Genomic DNA, 20,518 nt, shown 5'->3' with positions numbered 1-20,518 from the left:
TTTTTAAATATAATTTTTATAAAGAATTATACATATTTTTTTCTTGAATCACATCTCTCTCTCTCTTTTTATTTTTATTTTTTTGTGAGACAGGGTCTCGCTCTGCTGCCCAGGCTGGAGTACAGTGGCGCGATCTCAGCTCACTGCAACCTCCACCTCCTGGTTCAAGCGATCCTCTCACCTCAGCCTCCCTAGTAGCTGGGATTACAGGCGTGTGCCACCACGCCTGGCTAATTTTTGTATTTTTAGTAGAGATGGGGTCTCACCATGTTGGCCAGGCTGTTCTCAAACTCCTGACCTCAGGTGAGCCGCCCACCTTGGCCTCCCGAAGTGCTGGGATTACAGGAGTAAGCCACGACGCCCGGCCTAATGCACTGTTAATTTATATGGAGATGCTAATTAATCCACACAGCAACATTTTTCCCACACATAGCCCCTTCCCATAGACCAGCCTAGAGGAACACACTTCACATATGGAGGTGGCATTTGCTTGAGAATATTAAGTAGGAAAATTATAGTTGCTGAGTATAAGAAATAGGCAAGAGTCAACCTTTCTCCCACTAAAATTAGCCAGCAAGAAAGAGCAATCCATTTCCTCAGTGAGTTACAAGTGAACTAAACTTACCTTGGTATTGACAAGAACTTTCCAGAGCAGAGATTCAATGTAATAATTGGTTCCTCCCACGACAATAGGAATTTTGTCTCGAGCAAATATATCTTCAATGTGAACATTAAGAAAGATACCACGATATTAAATATCAAGAGAATCCTGACTCACTTGGGAAGGACACTATTAGCAAGAAACCACATTCATTTATCTGCAGAGCAGAGGAGAAAGGGTGGGAACCAAAATGCATTGATACCAGCCCTCAATGTTTCCAACAAATTTCCAGAATCATGTCCAATCAGTTCTGGATGGACTTGCAGAAACCAGAGACAAATGCATAGTGGTAATTCCTTCCAGTTCTAGAACTTTCTAGGTCTTACTGCTAAAAGTCAAAGTTTTATTAGTATTCCAAATCAGTTCAACAAGCACAAGCCCAAGGACTCTCAAAGAACCAAGTGTCAGCTGCTCAGGAGGCCATCAAGGTGTCATCCATTGCGTGACTTTGCCTTCTAAGGCAAAACACAAGCTGGTTTCCCTAAGATTCTTAGACTCAGTCAGTCTCTACCATCAGGAGAGACTATCACATTTTTGCCACTTGAGGCTTCACCAAATTAAGTGAGACGCACAGGTTCTGAAGATAAATAGACTTCACTTTCCGGCCGGGTGCGGTGGCTCAAGCCTGTAATCCCAGCACTTTGGGAGGCCGAGACGGGCGGATCACAAGGTCAGGAGATCGAGACCATCCTGGCTAACACGGTGAAACCCCGTCTCTACTAAAAAATACAAAAATCTAGCCGGGCGAGGTGGCGGGTGCTTGTAGTCCCAGCTACTCGGGAGCCTGAGGCAGGAGAATGGCGTAAACCCGGGAGGCGGAGCTTGCAGTGAGCTGAGATCCGGCCACTGCACTCCAGCCTGGGCGACAGAGCGAGACTCCGTCTCAAAAAAAAAAATAATAATAAAGTATAGGGAGCAAAGTGGATATTGTATACAAGTTAAATATCCCTTATCCAAAATACTTGGGACCAAGGAAATGTTTCAGATTTTGAATTATTTGCATTATACTTACTGGTTGAGCATTCCAAATCTAAAAATCTGAAAACTGAAACGCTCCAATGAGCATCTCCTTTGAGCATCATCTCAGCACTCCAAAAATTTCAGATTTTGGAGTCTTTTGGATTTTAGATTTTCAGATGTTCAACCTGTAGTATGATTAACAAAGGGAAAGTGAGCAAAGAAATGAAAAGGGGAAGGGAAAAGTGTTAAGATTCCAGAAGAGGCAAGAGTGGAAAGAGGAAAGATGATGGGATAGGACATACTTCACGGGAAAAGGTTTAACTTATTTGTGCAAGCCATGAAATGACTGTGATATTGAGCAATCACCCTTCTACCCTTTGGGCCTCAGTAGTTAGTACCTTCACCTGTCGAATCAAAAAGGCTGATTGGGGCCAGGCGTGGTGGCTCACACTTGTAATTCCAGCACTTCGGGAGGCCGAGGTGGAAGGACCACTTGAGTCCAAGGGTTCAAGACCAGCCTGGCAACATAGCGAAATCCATCTCTACAAAAAATAAAATAGCTGGGTGCGGTGGCTCACGCCTGTAATCCCAGCACTTTGGGAGGCCGAGGCAGGTGGATCACAAGGTCAGGAGTTTGAGACCAGCCTGGTGAAACCCTGTCTCTACTAAAGATACAAAAACTTAGCCGGGTGTCATGGCACGTGCCTGTAGTCCCAGCTACTCGGTAGGCAGAGGCAGGGGAATCACTTAAACCTGGGAGGCGGAGATTGCAGTGAGTGGAGATTGCGCCATTGCACTCCAGCCTAGGTGACAGGGCAAGACTCCGTCTCAAAAAATAATGATAATAAAATAAAAATAATTAGCTGGGTGTGGTGGTAAGCACCTGTAGTCCCAGATACTTGGGAGGCTGAGGTGGGAGGATCACCTGAGCCCAGGTCAAGGCAGCAATGAGCCATGACAGTGCCACTGCACTCTAACCTAGGCAACAGAGTGAGACCGTCTCTAGGAGAAAAAAAAAAAAATTTACACACTTCCATTTGAATCTATATCTGGGTTTTCTATTCTGTGCCACAAATATATCTAGTACTAAATAAGTTCCATGCTATTATAATTATTACGACTTTTCAATCTTTTAATATATAGCAATCCAGATACTAAAGGCAGTCTGCATGTTAAGACATAAGGGCAATCCCCCTTACATTATTCTTTTTGCAAAAATTTCTTGGTTTTACCCAGAACTATATTTTCCAGTCCTCTCCCATCTAACAATCCCTTTGAAATTCTAACTATAACTCCATTATATTTATAGATTAACTTCGTATCTCCATTTAAAAGATAGAAAACCGAAGCTCAGTGGGGTTAAGGAAATGCTTTACCCAGTAAAATTCACACGGTAAAAAAGGCAGTTCTAGGACTGTAACACAAATTTTCTGATTCTTAAATCAGTGTTCTTATCACTAAAACAGTGCTTCTCAAATTTTAATGTGCATATGAATTACTGGGGACTCCTGTTATAATGCAGATTCTGATTCAGTAGGTCTGGAGTGGGGCCCAAGAATCAGCATTTCTAACAAGTTCCCAGAGGATGATGATGACACAGTCTAAGGACAAGAATTTGAGTGACAAAGACACTGTATCTTTCAGTCCATAGTCTGATGGGGATGGCATCTATCAGTAGTTAGGCCTTGGGTGCCCCTTCTGAGAAGAAATTGCCACTAGAAGGAAAACTTCTCTCTTGGCTTGGGCTGCTTTCACCCACCAAACCCAGCTGCTGCCTTTCCTAAGGATATCAGAGCAGTTGCTCTATTTCTGAAGTCCACCACGGTGTAATTGGTCACAAGAGGATCCACAAAGCTGATCATGTGGTGCCGGCAGATTCTCTGCTCTTGGGCAGAAACCTTGTTGGTGATGATGTCTAGGCCTTCATAAACCTAGGGGAAAGAAAATTAACATGAGAAAGTCAACCACATCCATAAAAAATGCATACTTAGGAACAGAAATTTTAATCTGTTTCTCCCTCCTGCCAAACACTTCACTGACCCAAAGCACCAGACGTATTCTAACAGAGAGCACAGTCAGATCCATGAAACCCAAAACAAAGAAAGAAGAAAACAGAGCATTGGTTTTCTTATCAAATAGTAGCTATTAGCTCAGATTTAAAGGTAAGAAGGATATGTAAATACATGCCCAGAATTAGTAAAAACTAATTCTGCATGGCCAGAACGTTAAAGCCCTGCAAATTGGGCAGGGTGTTTTATTTATTTTGCTTATCACAAGACTCCAGAAAGGTAACATTTTGCATTCATTGCTCATAGTTCTACTTCAAAATGCTTAGGTATTTCTTGGATTTAAATGGCTCTAAAAGATCTTCAGAATTTGTATAAGATTGGTTCCCTTTGTGGAGAAGGAGTCTACAAAAATACATAGAAAACATACATATACACACTTTGAAGTCAGAACCCCTAATACTGCTGTACTCTAGTGGAAACATTGTGATCTATCAAAATTACTGCTTCAGGGGTCAGCAAGGACAATCTAAATACGCAAAGGCAATATCCTGTCTGTGGGCTCTTGATCTGCCAATTCGACTAAAAAGTTCAAGTGTACTTTTTCTAAATGCAAGGTCTCCAAGAACAGATCTGAAAATACTAGTTTGAAAATAGGGATGAATACTTTGAGATTAAATGTTCTCTGTAATCACTGATTCTACAGGGAGCACTGAATGAACAAATAATAAGTTCTGTAGCGCCCACAAAGATGTTGAAAGCATTTTTATCTCACATTTCCCTTTACTTACACGGGTGTCAAATAAGTACGGTACAGTGTAATGGTTAGGAGGAAAGACCCTGGCGCCAGGCTGCCTCAGCTCATTTCCTAGCTCTGCCACTTACTAGTTATTTGTAGTTGGAGAAGTCAGTTACTAACCTCTCTGGGCCTTAATCCCTCATCAATAAAATGAAAATAATAATATCTATCTCATAGGGTTGTTGTGGGGATTAAATGAGTTACTACTAAAAACCACTTAGTTTTTGCCTGGCACATTGTAAGGGCCACATGAGAGTCACTACTACCTAATTGCTATCATTATCACTACTACTATCACTATAACTAAAAGAGAAAGGGAAATAATTTTAGTGTTACTATTTAATACTCAGAAGGCTCCATGCTCTTAGCGACTGAGGTCATTTACCAAGCAAGGATATAAGCTATCTTCAATGAAATAAAATCAGTAAATAGTAAAATGCATATAAATAAAAAATAACGTAAATAAGAGCCATAAGGAGTATCAATTCTGCTTTTTAAACTCATTTAATTTGTTCCTGACAGCAGACTCACATTCTCATACCTGAAAATTAATGGAATCATAAATCATAGAGTATTCTTTTCTGTGTATCTTGAACAAGACTTCCTTCTAATGTTATACAGGGTCATATGGTTATTATACACTGCTGTCTTCTGTGCAAATTAAGAAAAGTAAAGGGGAGGCCGGATGCGGTGGCTCCTGCCTATAATCCCAGCACTCTGAAAGGCCAAGGCAGGCAGATCACGATGTTAGGAGTTTGAGACCAGCCTGACCAACATGGTGAAACCCCATCTCTACTAAAAACACACAAAAAATTAGCTGGGTGTGGTGGCGTGTGCCTATAATCCCGGCTATACTCAGGAGGCTGAGGCAGGAGAATCGCTTGAACCCAGGAGGCAGAGTTTGCAGTGAGCCAAGATTACGCCATTCTAGCCTAGGCAACAGAGCGAGACTCGACTCCATCTCAAACAAAAACAAAAACAAAAAAACAATGAAAGAGGCCAGGTGTGGAGGCTCACATCTGTAATCCCAGCACTTTGGGAGGCTGAGGCAGGCAGATCACTTGAGTTCATGAGTTCAAGACCAGCCTGGGCAACATGGCGAAAGTGCGTCTCTCCAAACAATGCAAAAATTAGCCGGGTGTGGTGGCACACACCTGTAGTTCCACTACTGGGGAGGCTGAGGTGGGAGGATCCTTGTGCCTGGAAGGCAGAGGTTGCAGTGAGCCGAGATCATACCACTGCACTCCAGTCTGGGCAACAGAGCCAGACTTTGTCTCAAAAAAAAAAAAAAAGAAAAGAAAAGAAAAGAAAACTAAAGGGAGGAAAGAGTTAATAATAACTGTTTATTCCTCTCTGTCTCCCTCTTTTCCCACAGCCCTTGGTTGACTCTGCTGTAGCTTAGAATTCCAAATGATCACATTTTAAAGAGCTCACATAGCAACAACTTGATTTTGCTAGTAGAGGATTTCTAACCCCTGTTATGTATGTTACAGTAAAAAGGATTCTAAATTTTTACACTGAGATTAATGTTAATTAATGTTAATCAGTGTCAAATGCATAGCTGCAAATGTACAATTACCCACACCTCCAACAAGGTCAAAATGCAAATATCTCCACCAGCACCTTCTATCACAAACCCTAGAAGGCTAGATAAAATTTCTTCCTGTAGGCCGGGCGCGGTGGCTCAAGCCTGTAATCCCAGCACTTTGGGAGGCCGAGACGGGCGGATCACGAGGTTAGCAGATCGAGACCATCCTGGCTAACACAGTGAAACCCTGTCTCTACTAAAAAATACAAAAAAAGAAACTAGCCGGGTGAGGTGGCAGGTGCCTATAGTCCCAGCTACTCGGGAGGCTGAAGCAGGAGAATGGCGTAAACCCGGGAGGCAGAGCTTGCAGTGAGCTGAGATCCGGCCACTGCACTCCAGCCTGGGCGACAGAGTGAGACTCCGTTTCAAAAAAAAAAAAAATTCTGGCCGGGCGCGGTGGCTCAAGCCTGTAATCCCAGCACTTTGGGAGGCCGAGACGGGCGGATCGCGAGGTCAGGAGATCGAGACCATCCTGGCTAACACGGTGAAACCCCGTCTCTACTAAAAATACAAAAACTAGCCGGGCGAGATGGCGGGCGCCTGTAGTCCCAGCTACTCGGGAGGCTGAGGCAGGAGAATGGCGTAAACCCGGGAGGCGGAGCTTGCAGTGAGCTGAGATCCGGCCACTGCACTCCAGTCCGGGCAACAGAGCGAGACTCCGCCTCAAAAAAAAAAAAATTCTTCCTGTAATCTGCCTTTAGGTGTATCTTCCAGAGGCCCTTAAAATGATGAGTTTAAACAAATGGACACACAAATATAATTCAAACAGAAGCTAACCCAGAGCTAGCTCACCTTATTTACTAAAGGAAGTGGCCTATTGTACTGCTTATGATAGATAATACAAATGCCACCAAATATCAGGAAGAAGAAAAGAGTATTAATGGTTTAAAGAAAGCAGAGCTCTTACTCACAGAGTTAACAAAAACTATAACTCACAAAAGTACTAAATCTTGGTTACTAATATAAATTGTCATCTGTGGGTGATCTGTTAACTCTTTGCCTCTTACACATTCAGATGAAAAGAAATGGGACATAAAGATGTGGGTGATAAAGACTAGACATCTGATTTACATTTAATATGGTTTTATGGGTATGTTTTATAGTCATTAACTAAATGCAAAACTGAAAACTTCTGAACACCAAACACACCACTCAGAGGAAATGCTCACTGGAGTATTTTGGATTTTAGATTTTCAGAGTTGGGATGTTTAATTGGTAAATATAATGCAAATATTCCAAAATCAGAAAAAACTAGGAAACCAAAACACTTCTGGTCCCAAGCATTTTGCATAATGGATACTCAACCTGTATAACAGTATATTAAAGTACAATAAATGAAAGTATCTGACTGTGACCTGCATTGCAACAATAGGGAAAGGAGAGACAGACTATAAGTGAAACACGATTGGCCAAGTGTTCATAATTATCGACTCTAGGTGATGGATATATGGGTAGTTCATTTCATTATTTGCCATACTTTCTTTATATGTTGGGAAATTTCCATTACAAAAAGTTTATTTAAAAAAAGACAGCCAGTTGCGGTGGCTCACGTCTGTAATTCCAGCACTTTGGGAGGCCGAGGCAGGCAGATCACGAGATCAGGAGTTCAAGACCAGCCTGACCAACATGGTAAAACCCCGTCTTTACTAAAAATACAAAAATTAGCCAGGAGTGGTGGCGTGCACCTGTAATCCCAGCTACTCAGGATGCTGAGGCAGGAGAATCGCTTGAACCCAGAGGGCAGAGGTTGCAGTGAGCGGAGATGGTGTCACTGCACTCCAGCCTGGGTAACAGAGCGAGACTCTGTCTCAAAAAAAAAAAAAAAAAAGACATGGATGTACTTTGTACTCATTATAATGGCTATTAGAAAAAGAAAAAAAGAAACAAAATAGCAAATGTTGGCAAGGATGTAGAGAAACTGGAACCCTTGTGCATTGCTGAGGGGAATGTAAAATGGTGCAGCTATTATGGAAAACAATATGGCAGTTTCGGGAAGGGCAAGGTGGCTCATGCCTGTAATCCCAACATTTTGGAAGGCTGAGGCAGACCCAGGGCTTCAAGATTAACCTAGGCAACATAACGAGACCCCATTTCTAGAACTTAAAAACAACAACAAAAACTGGAAGAAAAACAGTATGGCAGTTCCTTAAAAAATAAAACAGAATTAACATACAACCTAGCAATTCCACTTTAGGTATATACCCAAAAGAATTGAAAGCAGGGGGTTGAACAGATATTTACACATCCATGTTCACAGCAGCATTATCCATAATAGCCAAAAGGTGAAGTAATCCAAGTATCCATCCACAAATAAATGGACAAACAAAATGCAGTCTATGCATACAATGAGTATTATTCAGCCTTAAGAAAGGTGCGAAACTGGCCGGGTGCAGTGGGTCATGCCTGTAATCCCAGACCTTTGGGAGGCTGAGGTGGATGGATCACCTGAGGTCAGGAGTTCAAGACTAGCCTGACCAATATGGTGAAACCCTATCTCTACTAAAAATATAAAAATTAGCCAGGCATGGTAGCAGGCACCTGTAATCCCAGCTACTCAGGAGGCTGAGACAGAAGAATTGCTTGAACCTAGGGGGCAGAGGTTGCAGTGAGCTGAGATCGCACCACTGCACTCCAGCCTGGGCAAGAGAGCAAGGCTCTGTCTCAAAAAAAAAAAGAAAGGCAGGAAATTATGACACATCCTACAACATAGATAACTTTGAACATACTCTGCTAAGTGAAATAAGCCAATCACAAAAGGACAAACACCATATGATCTCACATATATGAAGTACCCAGAGTAGCCAAATTCATAGAGACATAAAGTAGAATATTAGTTACCAGGAGCTAGGGAGAGGGAAGAATAGGGATTCATTGTTTAACTAGTACAGAGTTTCATTTTAAGAAGATAAAAACCTATTGGAGATGAAAGGTGGTAATGGTTGCAGAACAATGTGATTGTACTCAATGCCACTGAAACACTGAAATGGCTAAAACGGACACCGAAATGGTTAATGGTCAATGTTACATCACAATTAAAAAAAGGCTTGGATGATAGCTTCTAGGCATAATAAGAAACTAGTGAATAGCATCAATGAAATAAAATTTTCAAAATTATTGAGAGCTGGTAATGTTCTATTTCTTGTAATGCTCTTTTTCTTGAACTGAAATTCAGTTGAGTTGTGGTTACACAGGTATTTTAACTTTTTGATAATGTACTGAGCTGTACAGTTATGAATTAGGTGTTTTTATGGGTATCCTTTATTTACCAAAAAAAAATCATACTGAACAGTTAAGAAGCAAAAACACAACATTGTTCACAGTTGTACCAAGCATAAATATCTAAACAAACTTAGAAATCAATCAATTTTATAAATATCACATTTGGTCCAGAGATTTAAGTTACATCCATGCTCTAAATGCCACAATCAGGCTTATGATTTTATTACCAGCCCAGAAAACATTCACATGTGAGATTTGTAGCTGAATGCCTTACATTTCCCCTATTTTTCAGCTTCAGTTACAGTTTCAGCATCACTCTACCTACAATCAGCCTGAATGCTGAGAAGAGCCAGAAGGATCTGTGTTATCTTTCAAAGACAGCAAGTCACTCTGCTCCATTTCCCCTTCTCCCTTCCAAAGGACACTTGTGATCTGAGTACAAAGAAATGATTTGGAATAAAATGCTTTTCTCTGCACATACCATATTTTGACAATACTAAGGAACTACTGGCTTCTTTGTAAGGCCTGATGACTGAAATATTCTGAAAAATTCCAGGTTTAATCCACTTCATCAATTATCTAACATAATTGACTTACCTCTACAAACATTTACTAAGCGTCTACTATGTGTTAGGTATACTGCAACATGTTAGTTACAATAAGAAGATTAAGAAAGTCCCATGGCCAGGCATGGTGGCTCACACCTATAATCCCAGCACTTTAGAAGGCTGAGTAGGAGGATCACTAGAGACCAGGAGTTCAAGACCAGCCTGGTCAACATAGTGAGACTCCATCTCTACTAAAAATTTAAAAATTACTCGGGTGTGGTGACACATGCCTCCAAGCTACTTGGGAGGCTGAGGCAGGAGGACTGCTTGGGCCCAGGAGTTCAAGGCCATAGTGAGCTAAAAAGGTGCCCCTGCACTCCAGCCTGGGCAACAGAGCAAGGCCCTGTCTCTTAAAAAAGAGTCCTAGTCCTCAGAGAGTCCAACTTAGACACAAATAGCTATAATAAAAGAAGATACATGATATAAAAGTGCATAATCACTAAACATTTAATGTTCTAGGCATTAAATTGGGCATTATAGAAAAATATACCACTTTGTTTCACCTCTACTGATGGTTTATTTCCAGACTGAAAAAAAAATTTGGAAAAATGGTGCAAGGCTGAAATAACCTTAACTCTCCAGATCAACAGAGCTGAAGCGCCTGGAGGAACTAACGAAGGCAAAAGAAATCTACAACAGAGAGAAAAAAAAAAAAGGATATGAAAAAAAATAAACCCATAAACAACAACAACAAAAGATATGGAAAAATCAAAAAACAAAAAAAGAAATCCACAACAGAGACCTAGAAGAAGAAAACCAGCAGAATCCAGAGCCATGGTTCTCAACTCAAGTGATTTTGTTCACTGGGAGACATCTGGCAATGTCCAGAAATTTTTTCTTTTTTCTTTTTTTTTTGAGACAGAGTCTTGCTCTGTTGCCCAGGCTAAGGTGCAATGGTGTGATCTCAGCTCACGGCAACCTCCACCTCCCAGGTTCCAGCAATTCTCCTGCCTCAGCCTCCCGAGTAGCTGGGATTACAGGTGTCTGCCACCATGCCTGGCTAATGCTTGTGTTTTTAGTAGAGATGGGGTTTTGCTATGTTGGCCAGGCTGGTCTCAAACTCCTGACCTCAGGTGATCCACCAGCCTTGGTCTCCCAGAGAGCTGGGATTACAGGTACGAGTCACTGCACCCAATCAGAAACATTTTTGATTGTCACAACTACAGAGCTGGGGGGTGCTACTAGCATTTAGAGGGTAGAGGCCAAGGATGCTGCTACACATCCAATGATGCACTCTGGTCTAGCCACCAGCCCCTAACACAAAGAATTATCCGGCCCCAGACCGGGCGCAGTGGCTCACGCTTGTAATTCCAGCACTTTGGGAGGCCGAGGCGGGCGGATCACAAGGTTAGGAGATTGAGACCATCCTGGCTAACACGGTGAAACCCTGTCTCAACTACAAATACAAAAAATTAGCCAGGCGTAGTGGCAGGCGCCTGTAGTCCCAGCTACTCGGGAGGCTGAGGCAGGAGCATGGCTTGAACTCAGAAGGCGGAGCTAGCAGTGAGCCAAGATCGCACCACTGCACTCCAGCCTGAGCGACAGAGCAAGACTCCGTCTCAAAAAAAAAAAAAAAAAAAAAAATTATCCGGCCCCAAAATGTCAATAGTCCTGAAATTGAGAAACCCTGATCTAAAGAAATTTCACCTTGCAGATACTCCCCCAGTTTTTTAAGTGTACAGCCAAAGATCCCATCCTTTTAAGTCTCCATCCCTTTGGGCTGCCTTGCTGTAGGGTGGTCCTGAGTGTGCTAATCAGCAGCAATGTCCGTGGCAGTGGGCAAATCCCAGAGCTCTGAGTGCTGGCTGTGATGTCCCAACATAGCTGTCTACAAGCAAAAGGAAAAGCTGCTCCCAGCCCTGGTTGGTGTCTTCCCTGTAAGTTATCTTCCACCTTTTCACTTATATCCTTCCCATTTCAAATTAGATCCTAAAGTCCTTCACTTTCTTGCCTCAATAGATTACACCTGCCTTGAAAACCACAACCTTGGATTATGGCTCAGTATAATCATCCACTGCTTGCTGCCCTCCACTGCCCTATGGATATCTCACTGAGATCATTAATGAACCCTGACTGCCAAATATAACACTTTTCTACAAAGCTCTCAAAACAAGTAATGGAAAAAGCAACAATCTGATACTGCTGAGCTCTCTCTCCTTCATAAATCACTCCCCTTTGGGGCTTCAAGGGCACCATTCTTTCCAGGTTTTTCTTCCTATCCCACTAGACCTTCCTCCATCTACTTTACTAAGGCCAGCCACTGATCTATTAGCAGTATCTGTCAGAAACAATACTGAGAAATGGCAGTCTTTATGGCATCCATCTGCCTTTTTGTATTATGAACTTTCTCTGAGTGACACCCATGGCTTCTACAACCACTGTTGTGTTGATAACTCTCAAAATCCATATCCACAATCCAGTTCTCTTTTTGTGGTGCCAGACCTGTATATTCAACTGTCTAGTGGACATTCCATCATCAAGAGACACATAGCATATAGAAAAGTGGTTAACAGTAAGGATTCTCGTCAGGCATGGTGGCTCACGCCTGCAATCCCAGCACCGTGGGTGGCTGAGGCAGGCGGATCACTTGAGCCTAGTGTTCAAGACAACATTGTGAGACTCTGTCTCTACAAAAAAAAAAAACAAAAAAAAAAAACAAGAAAATTAGTCAGGCATGGTGGTGCGCACCTGTAGTCCCAACTACTCAGGAGGCTAAGATGGGAGGGTCATTTGAGCCCAAGAGGTCGAGCTGCAGTGGGCCATAATTGCACGACTACATTCCAGCCTGGGCAGCACAACAAGACAAGAAAGAAAGGAAGGAAAGAAAGAAAGGAAGGAAAGGAGGAAAGGAAAGAAAAGAGAGTGATAAAGAATGGAAAGAAAAGAAAAAGAAAGGAAGGAAGGGAGGGAAGGAAGGAAAGGAAGAAGAAAGAAAAAGGAAAAGAACGGGAAGAAAGAAAGGGAAGAAAAAAGAAAGAAAAGGGAAGAGGGAGAGAGGGTGGGAGAGAAGGAAGGAAGGAAGACAGTCAAGTTTTTCTTCTGGAACCTCAAGTTTCTCACATCTAACATCTAGTTCTTTTTTTTTTTTTTTCATACAGAGTCTTTGTCTCCCAGGCTGGAGTGCAGTGGCATGATTTTGGCTCACTGCAACCTCCCCCTTCCAGATTCAAGAGATTCTCCTGCCTGAGCCTCCCAAATAGCTGGGATTATAGGCACCTGTTACCACGCCCAGCTAATTTCTTCTAGTTTTAATAGTTCAAGCTTCAGGAGAAAAGATGGTTTTAGCATATGCAGATGAAAGGAAAAATTAAGATGTTGACACTCACTGAGAAGTTGATTTTCCTTTAAACAAATTCAACTGAAGAGATTTTGAAGAGTAGGGGAAAGGCTGATTTCTTGACTAACTTTACTTTTTTAATTAAAAGAAAACTTTTTTTTTAACATAACTTCAGTGGGTTAGGACTAATAAGTTTGCTGCAGGAACATCAGGGCAATTACTCTTTTTAACTCTGGCAGAAATTCAACCGTAGATATGCTGAATAAACTGGACACATTAAGATGCTCAGAAAGCAGAAGGCCAGGCACAGTGGCTCACACCTGTAATCCCAACACCTTGGGAGGCCAAGATAGGAGGATCGCTTGAGCTGAGGAGTTTGAAACCAGCCTGAGCAACACAAAGACCCCATCTCTACAAAAAATAACAAAAACAAAAACAAAAAAACAGTTTTAATCAGCCAGGTGTGGTGGCATGTGCCTATAGTTCTGCTACTCAGGAGACTGAGGTGGGAGGATTGCTTGAGCCAGGAGGGAGGGTCAGGGCTGCTGTGAGCCATGATTGCACCACTGCACTCCAGCCTGGGCAACAAAGCAAGACACTGTCTCAAAAAATAAAATAAAATAAATTAAAATAAAATAAAATAAAATAAAAAAGCAGAAGAATCTGTGCCTGATCTGTTGAGTCAGTGTGATGAGACGCATGGTTTGGAATTTATAGTGCAGATTACGGCTTTTATTCCTTCCTACGGCTCTTCTCTTTAAGGGAAAAGGGACCTCATATAAGCCACAGTTTTCTGCCTTTTTTTTTTTTTTTTTGAGATGGAGTTTCGCTCTTGTTGCCCAGGCTGGAGTGCAGTGGTGCAATCTCGACTCGCCGCAACCTCCACCTTCTGGGTTCAAGTGGATTCTCCTGCCTCAGCCTCCTGAGTGGCTGGGATTATAGGCGTCCACCACCATGCCCAGCTAGTTTCGTATTTTTGGTAGAGGCGGGGTTTCTCCACGTTGGTCAGGCTGGTCTCAAACTCCCGACCTCAGGCGATCCGCCCACCTCAGCCTCCCAAAGTGCTGGGATTACAGGCGTGAGCCACTGCGCCTGGCCAAGGCCATAGTTTTCAAACTGAGACATGTATAACATACATGTGATACATTCTTCTGAAGTATCAATCTTACTAGGTAGTAAAAAAAAAAAAATTGAAACATTTTTACATCTAAACAAACATTAGCGCAGAGAATGCAAAATTGGCTCACATTTTTAAGTTAAAACATGAGAAACTGCAACACAGAGCTTCTGCAATGGCTGCTTGGAGTCCACCTGCAAACAAACACTGGAGAAGCATGGTTGTAAGGAAATTCAGAACATCCACCCAGTCCAAACACCCAACATTTTATATTCGAGAATACTCAGGCTCCCCTGGCCATATAACTGGCTGGAAGCAGAGACAGGACTAATGCCAGGCTGCTCTGCCTATAACCCAAGCTATTTCTGCTGCCACTTAGGAGAATTTTTATCCCCATTTGACTCTGGTGTGTTTGTTTGCTTCAAGTAATGAATTCCTCCTGAGGTGAAATTAAATTCCAGAAACTGAGGAAAAGACAGTTACTACACACTGAACCCCTTCAAGATTCTTTTTTTTTTTTTTTTTGAGACGGAGTCTCACTCTGTTGCCCAGCCTGGAGCGCAGTGACTCCATCGTGGCTCACTGCAAGCTCCGCCTCCCAGGTTCACGCCATTCTCCTGCCTCAGCTTCCCAAGCAGCTGGGACTAGAAGAGCCTGCCACCAAGCCCGGCTAATTTTTTTGTATTTTTAGTAGAGATGGGGTCTCACCATGTTAGGATGATCTCGATCTCCTGACCTCATGATCCGCCTACCTCGGTCTCCCCAAGTGCTTGGATTACAGGCATGAGCCACTGTGCCCAGCCATTCAAGGTTCTGAAGAGTAGGCAAGAGAGAAAGCTACAAATATACACACAGACAACACCATGTGACCATAATGCTGACACACAAACAAAGGGCTTAAGAGGGAAAATAAGGTTCATAATAAAGTTTCCATTCTTTGGCCATCTTTACAGCCTCAAGATTGGCCCATCTTTGATGATTTCAGTGATATTTTATCTCAGGATACCTCAAATAGCATATGATAGCTGAGGTACTTCAGTATTTGGAGGTGCATATCTAAGTTATGAGGAGATAATATAGGATAATAGAGTGGACCATCTAGGTTCAAATTTTGCCTCTACCATCCAGCAGTGGCCTTCACTTAGCAGATTATTTAAATACCTAATTTTTCATTGCTTCAAGTGTCCTCATCTGTAAAATGGGGATAATATGAGCACCTACACTCCTTATTGGGTTATTTGAAGATTAGTGTTAGTGCATGCAAAATGTTTAGAATGATGCCAGGCAGATAAGCACTATGTAAGTGCTTGACATTATTTATATTTAATTGGTAGTGGTTAAACAAGATTTTCCTTGGCTCTTTGTGAGAGTTTCGCTCTTGTTACCCTGGCTAGGGCCTAAAAGAAACACAAAATACCAGCGCTGAAAGGAGCTTTAGACACCAAGACAGATAATGTATGGCCCATAAAGCCTAGAATATTTACTATCTATCTCTTGATTGAAAAAGTTTCTAATACCTGATCTAATCCAATGAGTCTTCCCTGCTTAATACAACCAAAGAGGAAACTAAGGCCTAGAGAGGGTCAGTAACTTGTCCTAGGTTATATATACAGTGAGTGAGTGGTACAGCTGGAACTAAAACCCAGTTTTCCCAAAAAATGTAACTGCCTACCAGACTAAATGAAGGCTTTAAGGACAGACTATAGGCCAGATGCGGTGGTTCATGTCTGTAATCCCAGCATTAGGGAGGCTGAGGCAGACAGATCACTTAAGGCCAGGAGTTAAAGACCAGGTTGGCCAACATAGTGAAACCCTGTCTCTACTTAAAATACAAAAAATTAGCTGAGTGTGGTGGTATGTGCCTGTAGTTCCAGCTACTGAGGAGGCTGAGGCACAAGAATTGCTTGAACCCAGGAGGTTGCAGTGAGCCAAGATCGTGCCACTACACTCCGGCCTGGGTGATTGAGCGAGATTCTGTCTCAAAACAAACAAACAAACAAAGACAGACTATAAATTAGGAGACTAGTGGCATCTTCGAGTTAGACAAATAATCTAATCAATAGACCCTCACTAAGTACAGGCCTAGGCATCACTATTTTTTTTTTCTTTTTTCTTTTCTTTTTGAGACGGAATCTCGCTGTGTCACCAGGCTGGAGTGCAGCGACACGATTTCGGCTCACTGCAACTTCCGCCTCCCGGGTTCAAGCGATTCTCCTGCCTCAGCCTCCCGAATAGCTGGGACTACAGGCGCGCACCATCGTGCCCAGCTAATTTTTGTATTTTTAGTAGAGACGAGGTTTCACCAAGTTAGCTAGGATGGTCTCGATCTCTTGAATTCATGATCTGCCTGCCTCGGCCTCCCAAAGTGGGCATCGGTAGTTTTTAATGCTCTCCAGGTGATTCTAATATGAAGCTGGGGTTGAAAACCACTGTTAGATGGCTGGTGTGGGGGTAGCTCATGCCTGTAAACCCAACACTTTGGGAAGCTGAGGTGGGTGGATCACTTGAGCCTAGGAGTTAGAAACCAGCCTCGGCAACATGATGAAATTCTGTCTCCATAAAAAAATTAAAAAATTAGCTGGGCCTGCTGGCACACGCCTGTGGTCCCAGCTACTTGGGAAGCTGAGGTTGGAGAATCGCTTGAGCCTGGGAAGTTACAGCTGCAGTCAGCTGAGCTCGCACCACCGCACTCCAGCCTGGGCAACAGAGCATGACCCTGTCTCTTAAAAACCAGGAAAAAAAAAAAAAAGAAAAGAAAAAAAAAAAAAAAAAAAAAGAAAACCACTATCACAAGTACTGTGTTAAGTAGTGAGAAGTAAACCAAAAAAAGAAAAGAAAAAAAAAAAAAAAAGAAAAGAAAAAAAAAGAAAACCACTATCACAAGTACTGTGTTAAGTAGTGAGAAGTAAACCAAAAAAAGAAAAAGAAAAAAAAAAAGAAAAGAAAAGGCAAGGAAATTGAGTAGCTAACTAAACATATCCAGACCTAACTATGCCTGGATAACACAGGACCCCACACTTAACCTCCAATTATCTACAAGTACATAGGGAAGAGCAACAGGGGCAAAAAAGGCATGAAAGCCCTGGGTATGTGTTCACTTACACTAGCAACACTAGCAATCAATGACTTTTTTTCTGAGATGGTATGTTGCTCTGTCGACTAAATTGATCTAAATTGGACTAAAGTGATCACCCCACCTCAGCCTACCAAGTAGCAGGGACTACAGGTGTGCACCACCACACCACACCCATGCTCGGCTAATTTTTAATTTTTTTTTTCTCGCTCTGTCACCCAGAGTGGAGTGCAGTGGGATGATCTCAGCTCACTGCAACTTCTGCCTCCCAGGTTCAAGTGATTCTCCTGCCTCAGCTTCCCGAGTAGCTGGGATTATAGGCGCCCGCCACCACGCCCAGCTAATTTTTGAATTTTTAGTAGAGATTGGGTTTCGCCATGTTAGCCAGGCTGGTCTCAAACTGCCGACCTCAGGTGATCCACCCGCCTTGGCCTCCCAAAGTGCTGGGATTACAGGCATGAGCCACCATGCCGGGCCCATTTTTTAAATTTTTTTTTTTTTCTTTTTGAGACCGAGTTTCGCTCTTGTTGCCTAGGCTGGAGTGCAGTGGCACAATCTCGGCTCACTGCAACCTCCGCTTCCCAGATTCAAGCAATTCTCCTGCCTCAGCCTCCTGACTAGCTGGGATTACGGGTGCCCACCACCACACCCAGCTAATTTTTTGTATTTTTAGTAAAGATGGGGTTTCGCCATGTTGGGCAGGCTGGTCTCGAACTCCTGACCTCAGGTGATCTGCCCACCTGGGCCTCCCAAAGTGCTGGGATTACAGGCATGAGCCACCACGCCTGGCCCCATTTTTAAATTTTTATTCCTACATTGTCCAGGCTGGTCTCGAACTCCTGAGCTCAAGAGATCCTCCCACCTCCATCTCCCAAATTGCTGGAATTACAGGCATGAGTCACCACACCTGGCAGACATGAACTCTTTCAAAAAGAATACTAAAAAACTAATTTGTAGGCCAGGTGTGGTGGCTCACACCTATAATGCCAACACTTTGGGAGGTTGATGTGAGAAGACTGCTTGCACTCAGGAGTTTGAGACCAGCCTGGGCAACAGAGTGAGACCTTCTGTCTGTCTGTCTCTGTCTCTCTCTCTATTTTTGTTTGTTTGTGTGTTTGTTTTTTTGAAATGGAGTTTCGCTGTTGTTGCCCAGGCTGGAGTACAATGGCGAGATATCAGCTCACTGCAACAGCTCATCCGCCTCCTGGGTTCAAGTGATTCTCTTGCCTCAGCCTCCCAAGTAGCTGAGATTACAGGCATGCGCCACCACGCACAGCTAATTTTTATATTTTTAGTAGAGACAGGGATTCTCTATGTTGGTTAGGTTGGTCTATATATATATTTTTTGAAAGGCTGGCCAGGAATGGTGCCTCACGCCTATAATCCCAATATTTTGGGAGGCCAAGATAGGCAGATCGCTTGAGCTCAGGAGTTCACGACCAGCATGGGCAACATGGCAAAACCCCATCTCTACAGAAACAAACAAACAAAAATTAGTTAGGTGTCCATCCTGGCCAACATGGTGAAACCCTGTCTCTACTAAAAATACAAAAATTAGCCGGCTGTGGCGGCACGTGCCTGTAGTCCCAGCTACTTGAGAGGCTGAGGCAAGAGAATTGCTTGAACCCAGGAGGGAGAGGCTGCCGTGAGCCGAGACCACGCCACTGCACTCCAGCCTGGGCGACAGAGCAAGACTCTGTCTCAAAAAAAAAAAAAAAAAAAATTAGGTGTGGTGGCACACAACTGTAGTCCCAGCTACTCGGTAGGCTGAGGTGGAACGACCGCTTGAGCCCAGCAAGTGGAGGCTGCAGTGAGCAGAGATCGCACCACAGCACTCCAGCCTGGGAAACAGAATAAGACCCTGTCTCAAAGAAAAAAAATAAATAAAAGGCAGAGCAAACAGAAGACACAAAAAAGAAAAACACAAATGGCCAAGCTAGGTAAAGTGGCTCACATCTGTAATCCCAGTGCTTTGTAAGGCCAAGGTGTAAGGATCGACTGAGGCCAGGAGTTCAAGACCACCCCTGGTAACAAAGGGACAACATCCCTACAAAAATAAAATTAAGGAGAAACACAAATAGCCAGTATATCCTTGAAAAGATAATTAACCTCCCTAGGAAATGAAATTAAAAAGAAATCCATTTCTTATTTACCAGATTGACAATGATGAAAAAGACAGGGAATACACAGAACTGCACGTGTGAGGTGAAACAGACTTCCTATTGGTATGTCTGTTTCATGGTCTCCAAAGTAGTACGGCAATATCTTTCAAAATATAATGTGTACAACTCAACAACAAAAAAACTCAAGTGTAAAATGAGCAAAGGACTTTGAATAGATATTTTTCCAAACAAGATACAAATGGTCAATAAACACACCAGAAAATGTTCAAAATCGTTAGTCATTAGGGAAATATAAATCAAAACCACAGTAAGACACCACTTTCATACCCACTAGGATGGTTATAATTTTTTAAAAAGGAAAATAGTAAGTGTTAGAATAGATAGGGAAACATTTGGTACCCTTGTACTTTGCTGGTGGAAATGTAAAATGGTATAGCTACTGTGAAAAACAATATGGTAGATAGGGAAACATTTGGTACCCTTGTACTTTGCTGGTGGAAATGTAAAATGGTATAGCTACTGTGAAAAACAATATGGCAGTTCCTTAAAAAGTTAAATACAGAATTACCATATGATGTAGCAATTCCACTCCCTGGTATATACCCCAAATAATTCAAAACAGGTACTAAAACAAACATGTACATTCGTGTTCATCGTAGTGTTATTTACAGTAGCCTAAAGGTGCTAATGTCTAGCCACAGATTAACTAACTATAGTATATATACACAATGGAAAATTATTCAAATATTAAAAGGAATAAAGTACCAATACATGCTACAGCTAATGTAAGTGAAAGAAGTCAGACACAGCCCAGGCATGGTGGCTCACGCCTGTAATCCCAGCACTTTGGGAGGCAGAGGTCAGATGATCGCTTGAGCCCAGGAGTTTGGAACCAGCCTTGGCCACATAGCAAGACTCCACCTCTATATTAAAAAAAAAAAAAAAAAAAAAAAAAGGCAGCAGCAGCAGCAGCAGCCAGACACAAAAGGTCACACATTGTCTGATCCCATTTATATGAAATAACCCAGAATAGGCCGGGTGCAGTGGCTCACACCTGTAATCCCAGCACTTTTAGGAGGCGAGGCGG

The 20,518-nt window shown here is 42.6% G+C and overlaps 1 protein-coding gene across 5 annotated transcripts in view; it reads right to left on the bottom strand.

Annotated features, from left to right (window-relative positions):
• Positions 1–20,518, bottom strand: part of TRIT1 (tRNA isopentenyltransferase 1) — a 49,850-nt gene that overhangs the window by 12,669 nt on the left and 16,663 nt on the right. For 4 of the 5 annotated variants that reach the window (XR_004440921.1, XR_004440922.1, XM_033226986.1 and 1 more), the window contains exons 2-3: positions 3,412–3,552; positions 626–724 (exon numbers count right to left, since the gene is read on the bottom strand). Coding sequence is in view for 3 of the 5 variants with exons in the window: in XM_033226986.1 (XP_033082877.1) it covers positions 626–724; positions 3,412–3,552 (240 nt within the window). In the remaining 2 variants the exon portion in view is untranslated. Of the gene's footprint in view, positions 1–625; positions 725–3,411; positions 3,553–14,365; positions 14,428–20,518 lie in introns of those variants that run through there. The other variant, XM_033226988.1, reaches the window with a different exon arrangement.

Source organism: Trachypithecus francoisi, unplaced genomic scaffold, assembly GCF_009764315.1.
Source record: "Trachypithecus francoisi isolate TF-2019V2 unplaced genomic scaffold, Tfra_2.0 Lachesis_group12, whole genome shotgun sequence".
NCBI lineage: Eukaryota > Metazoa > Chordata > Mammalia > Primates > Cercopithecidae > Trachypithecus > Trachypithecus francoisi.
Note: the sequence above shows the minus strand (reverse complement) of the source record. Positions and strands in the feature narration are given on the sequence as shown.